General features: G+C 28.0%; 1 protein-coding gene across 2 annotated transcripts; it reads left to right on the top strand.

Moving 5' to 3' along the window:
* Nucleotides 1–19: 19 nt before the first annotated feature.
* Nucleotides 20–16,488, top strand: LOC122854332. 2 transcript variants are annotated; one of them, XM_044154858.1, is made up of 4 exons: nucleotides 20–998; nucleotides 1,481–1,665; nucleotides 1,754–7,745; nucleotides 7,851–16,488. In XM_044154858.1, exons 1-4 carry the CDS (start codon nucleotides 857–859, stop codon nucleotides 15,473–15,475), a joined length of 13,944 nt encoding a protein of 4,647 aa, XP_044010793.1. In that variant the 5' UTR covers nucleotides 20–856; the 3' UTR covers nucleotides 15,476–16,488. The 2 variants fall into 2 exon arrangements, with proteins under 2 accessions (XP_044010793.1, XP_044010792.1); XM_044154857.1 differs by having other exon boundaries at nucleotides 1,754–16,488.

The raw sequence follows: 16,488 nt of genomic DNA, 5'->3' as shown, positions 1-16,488 counted from the left end.
CATGTATGTATATAACACACAAAAAAACACATATACATTGTATATGCGTGTTTTACGAATTTACGATATGTCGATATAAATACCGCGTATCAAATCTCGCTGCGAAGATAAATGTATTTATTTCCATAATAATAAAAATACTCCACAAATAAAATTAAAAAATAAACATTAAATTTTATAATAATAAATAAACAAAATATCATTGTGTAAAATTGTGTGTTGTAAAATAATAAAGAAAAAAAAGTAAAATAAACATTTTCCAAAAAAAAAAAAAAATAAAAAATCATCAAAGATGCTTGAAAATAAAAGAAAAAAAAAAAAAGAGAAAGGGTCAGAGGTGTGGTGATATTATTGTTGATTAATTACACCAATGTGTAAAAAACTAAAACCACTAAAAATTTAAATTATCTAATTAACAATAAAAGTGACATTTTAAACTTCAAAAAAATTTAGCCTTCATTTTTTGGCGTCTTTTTTTTTTTTTCTCTACGTGTGTGTTAATTTCAATGGATTATCAACGATGAATATTTATTAAAAATTATGTGTTTAAATAAATAAACAATGTACAGCATTATAATAAAAAAAAAAAAGAAAAAATAATGCTCCAAAAAGAAAGTATATGTGTCATTTAAATGAATGAAAATAAAAAATCATCAAAATAGTTGAATTATTATCAACTAGACTTGGACTTTCTACACACGCGTCAATTTGTGTGTTATTTTTAATAAATGCATTTGTGTGTTTATATATGAACACGAGTATATATATTTAGTATATATATACATAATTTTTTTTTTTTGTAGTTGTGTTGTGGGTCTGCGTATATGCATAACGGCCGTCAAAAGCGGTAGGAAAAATGGCGGATAACGAAGCCTCCTGCGTGAGTGACCCGAATTTTGCTGTGATTTGTTCGTTTTTAGAATGTTTTGGAAAACAATGTGGTATTGTTTATCCGGATATTGCTGATTTACAAAAAATGCTTGAAAATACACAAGAAGGTATGCTTTATTTATTTATTCATACATGCTATTTTGCTTTGATGATAATAAAAAAAAAAAAATCATTTATTTTTCTTTCTTTCTTTTTTTTTTTTTCCTCTTTCTTTTTCTTTTTCTTTTTTTTTTTTTTATTTATTTTTCTGGCGCTTTGGTGTTTGATCCAACAAGCGCGCCAACGTACGACGTCATTCTGTACTTTTTCTCCTTTTCACCTTGGATTTAATGTTTTATTATTTTTTGACATCTTTATGGGTGTTTTTTTAACAAAAAAAAAAATTATTATTTTAAAATATGTACCTATTATTAAAGTAATTATTGTTTTATTTTATTTTTTTTTTTTTGTTAATTTTTCATGCTAGAGTTGATGGCGTTGTTTGAATTATTTAATATGTCAAGATGTGTTTTGAAAATAAGACTAATTTTAAAATATATAATTTACTCATTTTTTTTAATAATGAAAATTTGCAATGATAATTTTTCAGTATCACAACAATTGATTGATTTACATATAAAATTATTACGAAAAACAAGAAAATCAGTATCAGCAGAAAAATGGGAACGTGCATTGGTTAAATTTTGTCATACATATTCAAATCAGGATGGCTGGGAATTGGAAAGATTTGGTTACAAAAAAATAAAAATAAATATTAAATTACGATTATTAAAGGTATGATATAATAATTCTATTTAATATATATAAATAATTATTTATTGTTTATAATATTAATGACAATTTGTTGTTGTTTTTTAATTAGGTGCTTTTAGAGTCACAATTTGATTTAAATCAAAGATTTAAAAATGAAGTTAATAAACTATCAGCAAATGAACTTCGTCTAGAGCCAATTGGACGTGATAAAAATGGTTTAGCATATTGGTTTCAGCTAGATGATGATTGTAATGTTAGAATATATCGTGAAGATTTAGATGAAGAGAGTTGGACATTAGTTGCCAAGGATCGTGATAGTGTAGTTGATCTTATTTCAACTTTATCAGATGGTAAAACTCCTTCAATATTATTAAATGAAGAAGATAGTAATGGTTTGGAAATAACAGATGAACCAGTTATTGATACTGGTCAAGAAAAAATACATGACAATGATATTTCAAATGATAATGATAAACAAAACAACAAGATTAACAGTGTAGAAAATATAAATGATAATAAAGCTTCTAAAAAATCAGTAAATAATACTGATAAAGATGATAAAGATGATGATGATGAAGATGAGGAAGAAGAAGAAGAAGATGATGAGGAAGAAGAAGATGATGATGAAAAAGAAGAAGAAAAAATTGATGTTAAAGTAACGAAAGAATTATCATCAAATAAAGATAATAAATTACAAAAAGATTCAAGTAATCAAAATAATAATATTAAAACAGAAGAAACACCAAAAATACAAATGACAAAAACATGTGAAAATATTAATCAACGACCAAATATATTTAAAAATACAACAGATGAAGAAAAAAAATTATTAACAATTGAAAAAGATAATAATAATAAAAAATCAGCATCAGTTATAAAATTAAATGAAACAATTCCATTAAAATCCATTGAAACACCAGTTATAACAGCACCATTAAAATTGGTTAATATTAATAATGAAATAAAACAACATACAATTAAAGATAAATTATCAGATACAACAATTATTCCAGTACCAATGACAAATACAATATTAGATGATACAAAAATTTATGATAAATCTACAAGAAATTTACAACAACAACAACAACATTCATATCCATTAAATCATGCTAATAAATTTCCAATAAAACCAATTGATAAATTAGCTGCAAATTTAGCTGTAAGAATACAATCAGAAAAATTAGAAAAACCAAGTATATCTAAACTTGAAAAAATAGCTGAAAATTTAGCAAAATCAAATAGTGCACATGGTACAATATCAAATACAATTGATGATAAACATATATCACAAGATTATCATTCAAGAAGTAGAGGTATTGATTTATCAACATCACCAAGAAGTTGGGAAATACCAAATGATAATAATAGACCTGTTGATTTTTCACGTATTGATATGACAAATCGTAAATCAACAAAACCAATTGAATTAACAGCACCATATAGACAACAACAAGATTTTCAACATCGTGAAATGGATTTAAGTACTAAAAAACCAACAAATATATCATATGAACAACCAAGATCATCAATGATTAGAAATAATCATGCAACAATGATTGCTGATTTAAGTAAACGTCAACAAATATCATATAATACAAGTGGCTATGATTTAGCATCAAGTGCTTATCAAAATACTGGACGTATTAGTAATAAAGATGAGCATAGATTACCAAATTATTCAATACTATCTGATCCAAGTAAAATATCTTTGATGCGTATGCCAGTTGTTAAAAGAACAACTGATATTGATGAATCACAAGAAGTATTAAAAAGATTACGTACTGATATAATGCCAGTTAGAAATATTGGACATATTGATAAAAGAACAACATTACCATATCGTTCAACTACAAATTCAACAACTGCTATACGTGATGATATTGGTAGTGCTATTGAAGAACCACTTATGATTATACAAGGACAAGGTTCTGGTAGTGATTGTGATGCTGGTAATCCAGAATTTTCTGATGCTATTGAAGAACCAGTTTTATATATTTATGGTAATGGTGCTGGTTATGAATGTGATACTGGTAATCCTGGTGATGAAACATCAAGTGATAATAATGATAGTAATAAATCAAATAATAATAATGATGAACAATCAAATGTTGTTGTTGCTACTGCTGCTGCTACTGCTGCTGCTGCTGGTGGTGGTGATGGTGCTACTACACAAACAAAATTAAATGATGAAAATTTAGAATTATCATCTAATAATAATAATAACTTGACAACAAATAATGATAGTGAATCACCTAAAGAAAAATTTAAACCAACACTTGGTGTACAAATATTTTCAAAAAATTCTTGTTCACCAGTTAAAAGATCATCATCACGTTGGGATGTTAAAGAAGCTGATGAATTAAATTTATCAAAAAATCAAGACATATCAATGGCTAAAAAATTTATTGATTTTGATGAAAATGATAAAGCTAATAATTGTGGAGAAGGATCAAATAGTACAAGTATATTAAATCAAAATTTATCAATGAATGTAGAATCATCTAGTGAAGCTCCAAAATTTTTTTTCGGTCCAAATTGTATTGCTTTTACATCGCATGATAAAAAAAATGAAAGCAAAAATATTGATGATGATAAAAAAATGGAAATTAATTGTGTTGTTGAAAAAACAGTTGATGAAGTTAAATTAAAAATTAATGATAGTGAAATTATTGAAGATACTGTACAAATTAAATCTTCAAGTGATGAAAAAATTGATATGGATGTTAGTAAGGATAAAGAATCAAGTGTTGTTGATGATGATACACAAAAAGAATTACCGGATAATTTAAATTCTTCTGTATCAAATGATAAAGCAATAATTCCTGATGATATTTCTGAAACTGATAAAGTTATTTTACAAGAGGAATCAATTGTATCTCATTCTAATGATGAAAAAACAAGTGATAAAATAATAAATACAACAGAAGAAATTGTTGAATCGACATTAAGTTGTTTAACAGTTGAAGAGAAAAATTGTGATCTTGTTGAAAATAAATCAAATGATAAAGTTGAAAAAAATATAGAACAATTAAATGATAATAATAAAGAAGAGATAAAAGAAAATAAAAATATAGTAGAAGAAAATATAGAATGTATAGAAAATGTAAAAACTGAAGAAGTAAAAAATCAAAATGAAAAAGATTCTTTAGAAATTACTGAAAATGTTAAAGAGCCAGAATTAGATTTAAAAATTTCAAGTTCTAAAGAATCTGAAGTTATTTTAATGCCTGAAATAACAAAAATTGTTACTGATGTTTCTCAACTTCCTGAAGAATCTTTAAATATAAAAGATGATGAAGAAACTGCTTTAGAAATGTCTGTAGATGAATCATCAGTACATCAAGATTCAAGTGTAAAAGAAGAAGAGAAAACTACTGAACAAATATCTGAAGAACAAACAAAAATAATAGAACAACAACAAGAATTAAATACAGAAAATAAAGAAAAAGTTACTTTAGAAATGTCAATAGATAAATCGATAATACAAGAAGAAAGTAAAATAATTCCATCAATTATTTCAGCATCAACTGTTGATGAAAGTGTTGAAGCTGAAAAAATATCAAAACCAATTGTGATAAATACTGAAAATAAAATGGAAATTAATTTATCAAATTTAGTTTCAGTTAATGAAAATTTGAGTGAACCAAATGTACCACAAGATAAAATATCTGATGATGTTTCTATGGATATTGAAATGAAATCAACAGCTGAAACATTGGAATCATCTTCAAAAGTTGAAATAGAAGCTAAAGATAATCAAGTGTCTTTAGAAATTGAAGAAAATAGTTCTGTAAAAAAATTAATTTCTGTATTTGAAAGTAAAGCTTCAGCTAGTTTACAAGATAATCAAGGTGAAGCTGTAATTTGTCCTAAAAAAATTGAAGATGAAATTTTAATTAATCCAGCAGAAAATCAAGCTTCAATTTGTTCTGAAAAAATTATAGATGAATTTCCAGTTTGTCCGAATAAAACTCAAGACAATATTTTAATTTGTCCAAAAAAATCTGAAGATGAAGCTTTAATTTATCCTGAAGAAATTAAAGATGAAGTTTCAATTTGTCCGAGTGAATCTCAAGATGATATTCCAGTTGAAAAAATTCCAGACCAAGCTTTAATTTGTTCTAAAGAAATTCAAGATGAAGCTCCAACTAGTTCTCAAGAAATTCATGATGAAGCTCCAACTAGCTCTGAAGATATTCAAGATGATGGTCCAGCTAGTTCTCAAGAAATAAAAGACAAAGTTGTTCCACCTTGTTTGCAAGAAACTAAAGATGAAGCTTCACCTTGTCTTGAAAAAATTGAAGATGAATCTGTCACTTGTGATACAAAAAACAACGACAATAATTCCACTGAAATTACAGCAGAACAATTGGAATCTTCAGATGAATTAAAAGATATTTCTAATGAAAAAGATCAAGATTTATCACGGCAGCCAACAAGTACAAGTGTAATTATAACTGAAGAAGAAGAAAAAAATAATAAATCAATTGTTTCAATGACTGACACAAAAATAATTGAAAATAATCAACCAACGATATCCAATGAATCATCTCAAGATGACAAAAATGATGATAAAAATATAAAACCTTTACTGGTAGCTAATTATACAAGTGATGAATCTAATGAGGTAGATAGTGATACTATTTATCATGATGACAATGATGACAAAGTTGTAATTAAAGATTCAAAGTCTGATGATGAAATAGTACAAAAAAATGAGACTGTATCTACAACAACACCAACAACAACAACAACAAAAGTATTACAAGTTTTAGAAGAAATAAATACCGATAACAATATGGCTGCTAAATCAAGTGAAGATATTGTTGAAAATATTAAAATGGATAAAGATAATAAATTAATTGAAGAAGAAAAAAATCAATCTGAGGTATTAAAAATTACTATTGAGAGTACAGAGACTGGAACATCACAGAGTGAAGAAAACTTTGATATGAAAAATAAAAATATAAATAATGAATGTAATAAAATTTTAGATAATATACCAAGTGAAAAAATAGATGTAAAAAATATTGAGAATGAAGAATATAATATAAACAAGTCAATGGACTTGATAGAAACTGTTGAAAATATTGAATGTCATCCAGTGAAAAATAAAGACATTGATATTATTCAACAGAATAAAATTGGTGAAAATATTACAAGTGATGCAGTTTGTGTTAATAAAAATAATGATGATGAATCTATAAAAGTTGAACAAGTAGCTGAAATTAAATTAGACAACGTAGAGAAAAATATTGAAGCTGAAAAAGAAAATACTGAAGCTACAAGTGAAGTAACATTAGAAGAAAATATTGAAGGTAAAAAAGTAGAAGAAGATGTTAAAAAAATAGATGAAGGCATTGAATCTGTACCGGATAAAATAATTGATGATATTAAAATTAATTTAACTGATGAATCAAAAGTTATTGCAACGTCAAGTACAGAAAATATTGATATTTCATTGTCTACCATCAAAGAGACTATTGAAGTTGAGCCAATAAAAATATCAAATACAATTGATAATATTAATATGACTGAAAATCCATTGGAAAATTGTGAAGCCAATGTAATTGAATCAACTGAAATTGAAAAAAGTATTGAAACTCAGCCGACTGAGTTAATAAAAGATAGTGAAATTTTACAAATAGAAACAACAGAAAATAAAATTGAATCTGTATCTGTTGTTTCACCAATAGCAGCTACAAAAAATGATGAAATTTCTTCACTTGAAATTGTAAAAAATATTGAATCATCATCTGTAATAGAAAATACTGAGTCTTCAGTTGTTTTATCATCATCAGTGTCAACGACAATTACTACAGAATCATCATCAGTAGAAATTGTAAAAAATATTGAAACCATTCCAATTGAAAGCACAAAAAATATTGAATCATCATCAGAAATTTTATCAACAGATCCAACAAGTAATATAGAATCTTCATCTTTAAAATTAGAAATTGTAAAACAAATTGAATCGTCTGATCCAGTTGAAGAAACAAAAATTATTGAATCATCCCTATCATCAGATGTTTCATCAGTACCAGCTACAGAAATTACAGAATCTTCAACAATGGAAATTGTAAAACCAATTGAATCATGTCCAGTTGAAGAAACAAAAGATATTGAATCTTCATCATCAGTTGTTCCATCAGTACCAGCTACAGAATCTTCAACAATAGAAATTGTTAAAAATATTGAATCAGGTCCAGTTGAAGAAACAAAAGATATTGAATCTTCATCATCAGTTGTTTCATCAGTACCAGCTACAGAATCTTCAACAATAGAAATTGTTAAAAATATTGAATCAGGTCCAGTTGAAGAAACAAAAGATATTGAATCTTTATCATCAGTTGTTCCATCTGTACCAGCTACAGAAACTGCAGAATCTTCAACACTGGATATTGTAAAAAATATCCAACCAGATACAGTTGAAGAAACAAAAAATATTGAAATTAAATCAATAATAAATATTGAATCAAAAAAAATAGAAACAATAGAAGAAAATTTTGATAATAAAATTGAAGAAGTTCCTAAAATCGAAACAACAAAATTGGAAGAAATAATTCCAAGTCTTGAAAATACTGAATCTCTTGAAGCTGAAAAATTAATATTAGAAAAACAAAAAACAGCTGAAATTAATGAAAATAAAAAAGAAATAAATGCACTTGATAATGAAAGTTCTTGTGAAATATTAAAAACAAAAAACATTTTTGATGAAGAATCAAATGATGACATTAATGATGCATTTGATGAACAAAAAGATGAATCACCATTTGAAGTTGCTGATCATGATATTGATAAAATATCAAAAATATTAAATGACGAAAATTCATCAGATGATCCAATTGTCAAAATTGATAATATAAAATTTGAAAAAACTGAGCCACAAATATCCAAAGAATCTACAATAACATCTGATAAAAAAATTGTTATTGAAGATAATAATACAAAAGCAAGTTCAACAGTAATATTAGAAAAAGTTGAAGATATTTGTCATAAAAAAAATGATGAAGAAATTAAAAAAATAACTGAAAATTTGGATATACATGTTAAAGAATATCCAGAAAAACATTTACGTGATCCTGGTGATACTGGTGAAATTGTACAAGTATCAAAACGTCCAAGAACTGATATTAATGAATATCAAGATACAAAAATACAACCACCTTTGACAAATGATTCTTTAAAAAGTGAAAAATTATTTGTTAAGTCAGAAATTGAATCAATTGAATCAATTAAAAATTTAGATTCCATTAAAAATGATAATTTAATTGTAACAAAATTGGATGTAAAAGATACCAATGAATGTTTCAAGACAACTAATGATTTTTCTGGTATTACAAATGAATTTGATAAAAAAAATATATCAATTGTTGCATCAAGTATTGAACAACAACCACCACCACAACAACAGTTTGAAACATTAATTAAAAAAGAAGCAAGTAAAAGATTACATCAAAAAGAAATTGATTCTGATGAATTTCCACCAATGAAATCAAAACCAAGCAGTGCAACTCAGTTAAAAGATGATGTGGTGCTGACAAATGATGTTAAAACATTTGAAAATTTAAATAAACCATTACACCAACAAATAATACCAAGTGAAAAAATAGATAGTGAATTGAAAGCTGAAAAAATTGATGATATATTTACAAATAATTATGATAAAATAAATGATGATTCATTAAAATCAACAAGTGATTTAAAAATATGTGAAAAATCAACAACAATTGATGATCAAGATTCTGATGTATCTGAAGGTATTGATAATGAATGTATGTTTGAAGCACCAATAAATAATATTGATTCACCAAAAATAAATGATAATAATGATTTGACAACAAATAATCTTGAAAATACAGATCCAAAATTAGGTATATGTATGAAAACAGTTGAAGATTGGAAAATTGATCAAATTGATACAACATTACCTATACAAAAAGTATCACGTAAACGTCGTAATAGTGGAAATGATTCAAATTCAGATGATGGTATTACAAGACACAATGATGATGAAGATACTGGTGGTAAAAGAATTAAATTACGTGGTAAAAGAAGTCCAGATATGGAACTTCGTAGATCTGTTGAAAAAAGTAGAATTGATGTTACAAGTTCTGGTGAAGAAGATTCAATAATAAAACAACAATCATCATCAACATTAATAACTCAACAAGTACAAGAAGCAAATGTCAATGATACTGTTGTTGCTCCTGGTATTGTTGCTCCTACTGCTGATGTTGTTGATGATGATGCTGATGATAATAAAAATACAGAAATTCAATTAAAACCAAAAGGTAAAACAAAAGGTAGAAAACGTCGTGGTATTAAAACTAAAAAACCTAAAAATAATAATAAAAAAATAGATGTAAATACAACAAATAATGATGATAATGAAACGTCAATAAAATTATCAGATAATATAACAACAACAACACCAAATGAAACAACAAAAAAACGTAAAAAAAGAAAAATGGTACTTGGTCTTGAAATTGGTATTGATATTGTTGTTAATGATGGACAACAATCAACAACTGGTGAAATTGATGAAACACCAGTACGACAATCAAGAAGAATAGCACAACAAAAAATTAAAGAAGAAGCTGATCGTCGTCGTATTGAAGAAGAAACATATGATGGTACTAAAGATAAAAATGGAGGTTCAGAAAAAAAAAAGAGAAAAAAAGATAAACAAGATAATGATAATTATAATAATGATGATGATGGAGATGACGATGATGATGATGATGATGAAGTTGTTATTAAAGAAAATGAAAAACAAAATAAAAAAGATAAAAAAAAACGTAAGAAAAAAAAGAAAAAAGATAAATTTAATGAAGCTAAACCATGGCAAAGTTCATCAGGTACAAGTAGTGATGATAATAATCAAAATGATGAAGAAGATTTTGAGGATGATATTGAAAGTGAAGGTTCATTATTATTTAAAAGTGATCATGAATTTTCACCCGAGAGTGATCTTGAAAAAGATGAAATTGAACCAATGAGACGTGCTAGAACAGCTGAAAAATCACAAATACGTATTGATGAAGAATCAATTGATGAATATGCATGTCAAAAATGTGGTAAAATTGATCATCCAGAATGGATTTTACTTTGTGATACATGTGACAAAGGTTGGCATTGTTCATGTTTACGTCCAGCACTTATGTTAATACCAGAAGGTGATTGGTATTGTCCACCATGTCAACATAATTTATTAGTTAATAAATTACGTGATACATTAAAAATATATGAACAAAATTCTAAAAAACATGAAAATGAAATGTTACGTAAAAAAAGATTAGCATTTGTTGGTATTAGTTTGGATAATGTATTATCTAAAAATGAATCACATCGTAATGCTGGACATAAATCACAAACTTCAAGTGATGAAACTGATGATGACGATGATGATGATGATGATGATAAAAGTTCTGGTAAAAATAAAAATAAAAATAGTAATACAGATAATGATGGTTCATCATCATCGTCATCATCATCTGAATCTGGTAGTACAACATCATCATCATCATCAAGTAGTGAAGAAAGTGAGCCTGTTTATCAATTACGTGAACGTCGTTGTGCAAATACATCATATAAATTTAATGCATATGATGATATGATTAATGCTGCAATAAGAGATGAAGTTGAAGCTGTACAAGGTGCTGGTAATCAAGGAAGAGGTAAAGATATATCAACAATTGTTAATGCTGAAAATGATGAAACAAAAAATAATGAATTTGGTAAAAAAATTAATACTAATGATGATGATAATAATGATAATGATGATGAAGATAATAATGAGGGAGATAAACAGTCTGATAAAGAAAGTGATAAAGAATATCAAGTTGATGATGATGAAGATGATGATGATGAGGATGATAATAATGTTAAACAAAAATCAAAACAAAAAATTGTCGTTAAAAAACCTTTGTCACGTAAAAAACATCGTAAACTTAATAGTCTTGATATTAGTAGTGAAGATGATCCAGAATCTGATGAAGATTTTAAAGGTTCTGATAGTGATGAAGAGGAAGATGATTATGATCAAATTTTATCTTCTGATGATTCATATGTTACATCATCAAAACGTAGAGGTGGTAAACGTGGTAGTGGTGGTGGTGATGCACGTGCTGTACGACGTTCAACAAGAGCAGCTAGAAAAACTCGTTATGATGAAGATTTTATTGATGATGATAGTGATGATAGTAGTAAACCAAAACGTAAATCATCAAAATCAGCATGGAAAGAAGATCTACCAGATAGTGATGACAGTGAAAATTCATGGCGTTCAACTAAAAAGAAAACTAAATCATCATCAATAGCAAAATCACGTTCATCAATTAAAACAAAAGGTAAAAAAAAGAAAAAAAGAAAACGTATTATACAACAAGAAGAATCAGATAATCCAAGTGATAATGAAATAAATGAGCCTGATCAAAAAATAGCAAATTTAGAAATTAAAAAAGATACAAAACAACAAACTGAAATTTATCAAACTGAAATTATAAATACAAATTTAGTTGAACAAAAAGAAAAAGAAAAAGAAATAGAAAAACAAGAAGAACAACAAGAAGAAGAAGATGAAGAAAAAGTAGCAGAAGAAGAAGAAGAAGAAGAAGAGGAAGAAGAAAAAATAGAAGAAAATAAATATGAAGAAAAAACAGAAATTCCTTTGCCAATTAAAACATGTTTAAATCAAGAAATTATTAATAATGAAATTAAAATTCCAATTGATGAATATCAACAAGTTTCAGTTATTGAAGAGCCAATACCATCAATACCAATGCAAAATATTTTAGAGACAAGATATCCTGAACAGCAAGTAATACAACAATTGTCTCATGTACCATCACCATCATTACCATTACCATTACCAATTAATGAATCTCAATTTCATCCTCAATTGCCATCACTATTTCATCCACAATTTCAACCTCATTCTCAACTTCCACCTCAACCTCAACTACCACCTCAACTTCAGCCTCAACCTCAGCTTCAACCTCAATCACTTCTACAATCTCAACCACTATTACAATCACAACCACTACTGCAACCTCAACTTCATCTTCAACATCATATATCTCAAGAAATTCCTGAGCTAACATCTTCTTCTTCACCACAATTTAATACAGAAATAACACCAGAAAATAAAAAAGAACGAAAGAAACGACAATCTGGTATACGTCGTAAAATAATATACGGTGGTCTTAGTGAAGATAAATCACAAGATGGTGAAGAACCAATGGGTAGACGTACACGTGGACGTAAAATTAATTATCAAGTTGATGCAATAATGTCTGATAGTGAAGAAGAACTTAAAAAAGCATTGAGAAAAACTGAAAGTGAAGATGAATTTGTAATGGATACTGGTGAAGGAACTGAAATTAATCAAGATGAACAAGAAAAAGATTCTGATTCTGGTGATATTTATTCACCTCAAAAAGGTGTATTAGCTAAACATAAATCACCTAAAAATCGACGTATTAAAAAGAGTCCAGGTATTAAAAAATCTGATAGTGATAATGGTGAACCAAAACAACGTAAAAAACCAGGACCAAAACCAGGAAGTAAAAATAAACCACGTCAATCAAAAACTTCAATATCATTAGAGGGCAGTGTTATTAGTGATGTACCTGAAGGTTCATTAACTGGTTTAGGTACAAGTGAATTAAGTGAATTTGATGATGAACATATTGAACAAATGATGATGGAAGATGAAGAATATGGAAGACGTCAACTTGAACTTGCTGCAATTGAAATTGCAAAAAATAAAAAAAAAGAAGAAAAAGAAGCTAAAAAATTAGAATTAGCAAGATTAAAAGCATTAGAAATACTTGCAGCTGAACAACAACAGCAACAACAACAACAATTATTATTATTACAACAACAACAACAGCAACAACAATTACAATTACAACAACAGCAACAACAACAACCACCACAATCACAACAACAGCCAAGAGATTTAAATTTATCATCTGATAGTATTGATATTGAAGTACCAAAAAAGAAAAAACGTGGTCGTCGAAGTAAAGCTGAAATACTTGCTGAACAAATGCGTCAACAAGCAGCAGCAGCAGCATCAGGTGTACTTCAATCACCAACAACTGGTGGTGGTGGTGGTGTATTGACATCACCATCAACTAATTCATCACCATTGTCATTGACATCACCATTGTTGGCTGGTGCTAGTGGTAATATACCAATGAATTTACATCCAGCTTTAAGTGGTGTACCATTAATGGCTGGTGGTATGATGCCTGGTGATATTATTGACAGGCCAAATGATGCTCATTTATCTGGTCAAATGATAACAACACCAGATGGACAATTATTTCATCCAGATGGTACTCCAGTTAAGCCAAAACGTCGTGGTAGAGGTAAAGGAAAAAAGACACTAGCATTAGAAGCTGCACGTGCTGCGGAATCACAGCCTAATAGTTTAATGGGACATGATCATAGTAATGAATTAAAACATGATGATATACCAAATGTTCTTCCTACACCTGGTAGTAGTACATCTGGCTCAGCACCATCAACACCACCATCATCATCAATATCAGTTACAACACAAGGTCTAACATTACCATCAGCAGCTGCAGCAGCTGCAGCATCATCGTCATTGATACAATCAACAAATCCATTATCAATTTATCCACAATTGCCTAGTCAACAGTCTTCCGTTATAACAAGAATGTTACAATCACAACCAGTATCAACAAATTCACCACAATCATTTACAGCAGCTGCAACAGCAATGGGACAAAAATATTTTGGTAGTCCAAGTGGTGTATCAATGATGTCTGGACCAAGATTACCATTTGATTTAGCATCACGTGGTAGAATACCATCACCATATACATCACGACAACAAACACCATTACCACCACATTTTGCTGCTGTTAGAAGTGGTGGACCACCAATGAGAATGCGTATACCTGGACCAGGACAATTATATCATAATGTACATCATCCAATGGATCCATCACCATCTGGTGGTGGACAAATATCAATAACAACTAGAGATAGAAATTCACCAATTGGTCCATCAATGATTCCATCATCAGCAAGTAGTCCATTAGCTAAAGGTGGACCACAATCACCACTACAACAACAACAGCAACAACAACAACAACCACCACCACCACCATATGTCAGAGGTGGTCCACCATTATCACGTTTTTCTGATAATCCACTTGTATCACGTCATTCAATGCCACCATTTACAAATACATCACCAGTTAATCATTCACTTCAACAACCATCACCACCACCAAATAGACCTGGTAATTTTTCACCTTATCATCCACAACCACCACCAAATTATCATTATGGTGCTTATCCACCAAGACCAATACCACCACCACCTCCTCCTGTTGATGATACAACAACATATCAGGGTTCACCATATTCAACTGAACATTTTTCATCACCATCTGATAATTCATCACATGGTCCACCAACTGGTCCTTCAACAATTGTTGTACCACCACCATCACAACAACAACAACAACAACCACCTCCATCATCAGCGCCTCAGCAACAACAACCACAACCACCATCATCTCAACAACAGCCACCACCTTCACAACCACCTCCACAACCAGCGCCCCAACAACAACCACCACCAGTTACATCAATATCACCTCAAGTAACACAATCACTTCCTCATCCTTCAAATATTGTAACACCATCAGTAACTGTACCATCAAGTACTGGACATGGTCCACCAAGACATGGTAAACAATATGATGAAGAAGGAAGTGGTGAATTTGGTGGTTTAGTATCTTACTTTAGCAGTCAAAGAGAAGATGATCTTGACTCGTAGCATGAGTAAGTACCCGGTTAATAATCATTCTCAGAATAGTACTAAATTTTAAAACAAAAAAAAAATTATTATTTTTATTAATTGATTGATTTATTTTTTTTTCTTTTTGAAATTTGATATAGTATTTGTAATATTTAAGATTATTCGTATTTCATTAAGTAATAATTAATAATAACAATTATAAATAATTCATTCAATTGGATAATAAGTTGATAAGCAAAATTATAATATTAATTAATAGCAGGGATGTTCGCAATTTCAATGATTAAAATTTAAAAATTAAAAATCAAATTATGTCGAAATAAAAACAATAAAATATATTGGAGTGTATTCAGTATGTAAATATGTAAATATGATGTCTTTAGATTTTATGTTACATGTAATATAGTATTTAGAGTATAAAAAAAATGAAAAAAAAATACACATTTAATGAACAAAAAAATATAACTGGTTCGAAAAAAAAATATAACATAAATTACCATAATTCGGTGCAAGCGGGCACAAATGTAATATTAAAAATAATTATTATATCGATAATAAATAAATTATGACAATTTTATTTCGATTATATAAATAACCACAAAATGAAAATATAAACAAAAAATAATGTGAAGATTTATTATAAATAATTTATAAAGAAAAAAAAGAAAAAAAAAGAAAAAAAAAAAATAATAATAATTCATAAGTTTATATAAGAATTTATACTAGAATTAGATTGTATTTTGAAAATTTTACTATGATGATTACTTTGGTACTTTATATGATAAAATCATGAGAAAATAAATTAATGCATATATGAATTTATTAAGAGAGGAAGAGAGCATCATTCAAAATAAAAATTTATTATTGTTGCTTATCGTTAATAGCAATGTAAATTCACGATAAGCAACAATAAAAATAATGCACATCGAAATAATAAATATCTCTATTTAGTTATACGAAACATATATGCATACCTAGTATAAAGAAAAAATTTATACGACAAATTAATTAAATAAAGATGATTAAAAAAA

The sequence above is a fragment of the Aphidius gifuensis genome, linkage group LG4, assembly GCF_014905175.1.
Source record: "Aphidius gifuensis isolate YNYX2018 linkage group LG4, ASM1490517v1, whole genome shotgun sequence".
NCBI lineage: Eukaryota > Metazoa > Arthropoda > Insecta > Hymenoptera > Braconidae > Aphidius > Aphidius gifuensis.
This window is presented reverse-complemented; position numbering and strand designations above follow the sequence as displayed.

What these genes read in the sequence shown, in the direction of transcription:
- LOC122854332 (XM_044154857.1), top strand. Translation starts at nt 857, where the DNA reads ATGGCGGATAACGAAGCCTCCTGCGTGAGTGACCCGAATTTTGCTGTG. An exon ending in GCTTGAAAATACACAAGAAG is followed by an intron (nt 999 to 1,480) that starts GTATGCTTTATT and finishes ATAATTTTTCAG; the next exon opens with TATCACAACAATTGATTGAT. An exon ending in TTAAATTACGATTATTAAAG is followed by an intron (nt 1,666 to 1,753) that starts GTATGATATAAT and finishes TTTTTTAATTAG; the next exon opens with GTGCTTTTAGAGTCACAATT.